General features: G+C 43.6%; 1 protein-coding gene across 1 annotated transcript; it reads left to right on the top strand.

Moving 5' to 3' along the window:
- Nucleotides 1-1178, top strand: LOC112509499 (NDR1/HIN1-like protein 6). The gene has a single exon (XM_025114482.1). The coding sequence runs from the start codon at nucleotides 194-196 to the stop codon at nucleotides 953-955; it is 762 nt and encodes a 253-aa protein (XP_024970250.1). The 5' UTR covers nucleotides 1-193; the 3' UTR covers nucleotides 956-1178.

Raw genomic sequence — 1178 nt, forward strand, 5'->3', positions numbered from 1 at the left:
ACTCCGAAAACAGCCTTTCATCTTCTAAATAAACAAACCCTTTCCACCACCATCTTCAACCTCCCTTCTGGTTACAGGGTTGCCATCTTCTTCTCTCCTCTGTCGCTTTCCATCTTCGCCATATTTACAGAGAAATCTCAACTAACAATCCAATTAAATACACTCAGATCCATTCATTCATCACACCATTTCAATGGCAGAGAAGATTTACCCTGCCTCCAAGCCCACCACCGGCGCCGGCGCTGTTCCCACCGCACCAACCGCCAACCCTTCTTTTCCAGCTTCCAAGGCGCATCTCTACAACGCTACTCGTCCTGTATACAGACCTCAACCTCGTCGGAGCCGCCGTAGCTGCTGCTGTTCTTGCTGTCTCTGGATCACTTTCACTATCATAATTTTGATCGTTATCGCTGCCATCGCCGGCGGAGTGGTGTATGTTCTCTACCGACCTCACCGACCTACTTTTTCGGTTTCGTCTGTTCGTGTTTCTCAGTTTAACCTCACTTCGTCGAATAAACTCACTACGAAATTCAATTTCACCGTCACGGCTCGTAATCCTAACAAGAAGATCGTGTTCTACTACGATCCGGTATCGATTTCTTTCAATTCGAATGACGTTGACGTCGGTGACGGATCGATTCCAGCGTTCACGATGGGGAAGAAGAACACGACGACGTTGAGGGCGATTGTGTCGACTAGTGGACAAACTGTGGATGCTAACAGTAATTTGAAATCCGATCTGAAGAATAAGAAGAGTGTGCCATTGAAGATCCAGCTGGATACGAAGGTGAAAGCGAAGATCGGAAGCTTCAAGACTAAAAAGGTACCGATTAGGGTTACGTGTGAAGGAATCAAGGCAGCGGCACCTACCGGAAAAACAGCGACGACGGCGACGACTTCCGATGCGAAATGCAAGGTGGATCTTCGAATCAAGATCTGGAAATGGACGATTTGAGATTACAGTTCCAAATTGAAGAAATCAAAGGTGTGAATTTGATTTTTACCAACTATTTTTGTTCAAAATGATTGTGTTTTGTTCTTACTTTTTTCTTTTTGGGGATTATTTGCATATTTAGGGATGGAATGATGTTTCATGTTTCGTATTGAATTTGATAGAACACATTATGATGATCATTTGATTTTAATCCACAATTGGAAATTTAAGTTTTGTTTTTCAA

Source organism: Cynara cardunculus, assembly GCF_001531365.2.
Source record: "Cynara cardunculus var. scolymus isolate 2C chromosome LG 3, CcrdV1, whole genome shotgun sequence".
NCBI classification, from domain to species: Eukaryota; Viridiplantae; Streptophyta; class Magnoliopsida; order Asterales; family Asteraceae; genus Cynara; species Cynara cardunculus.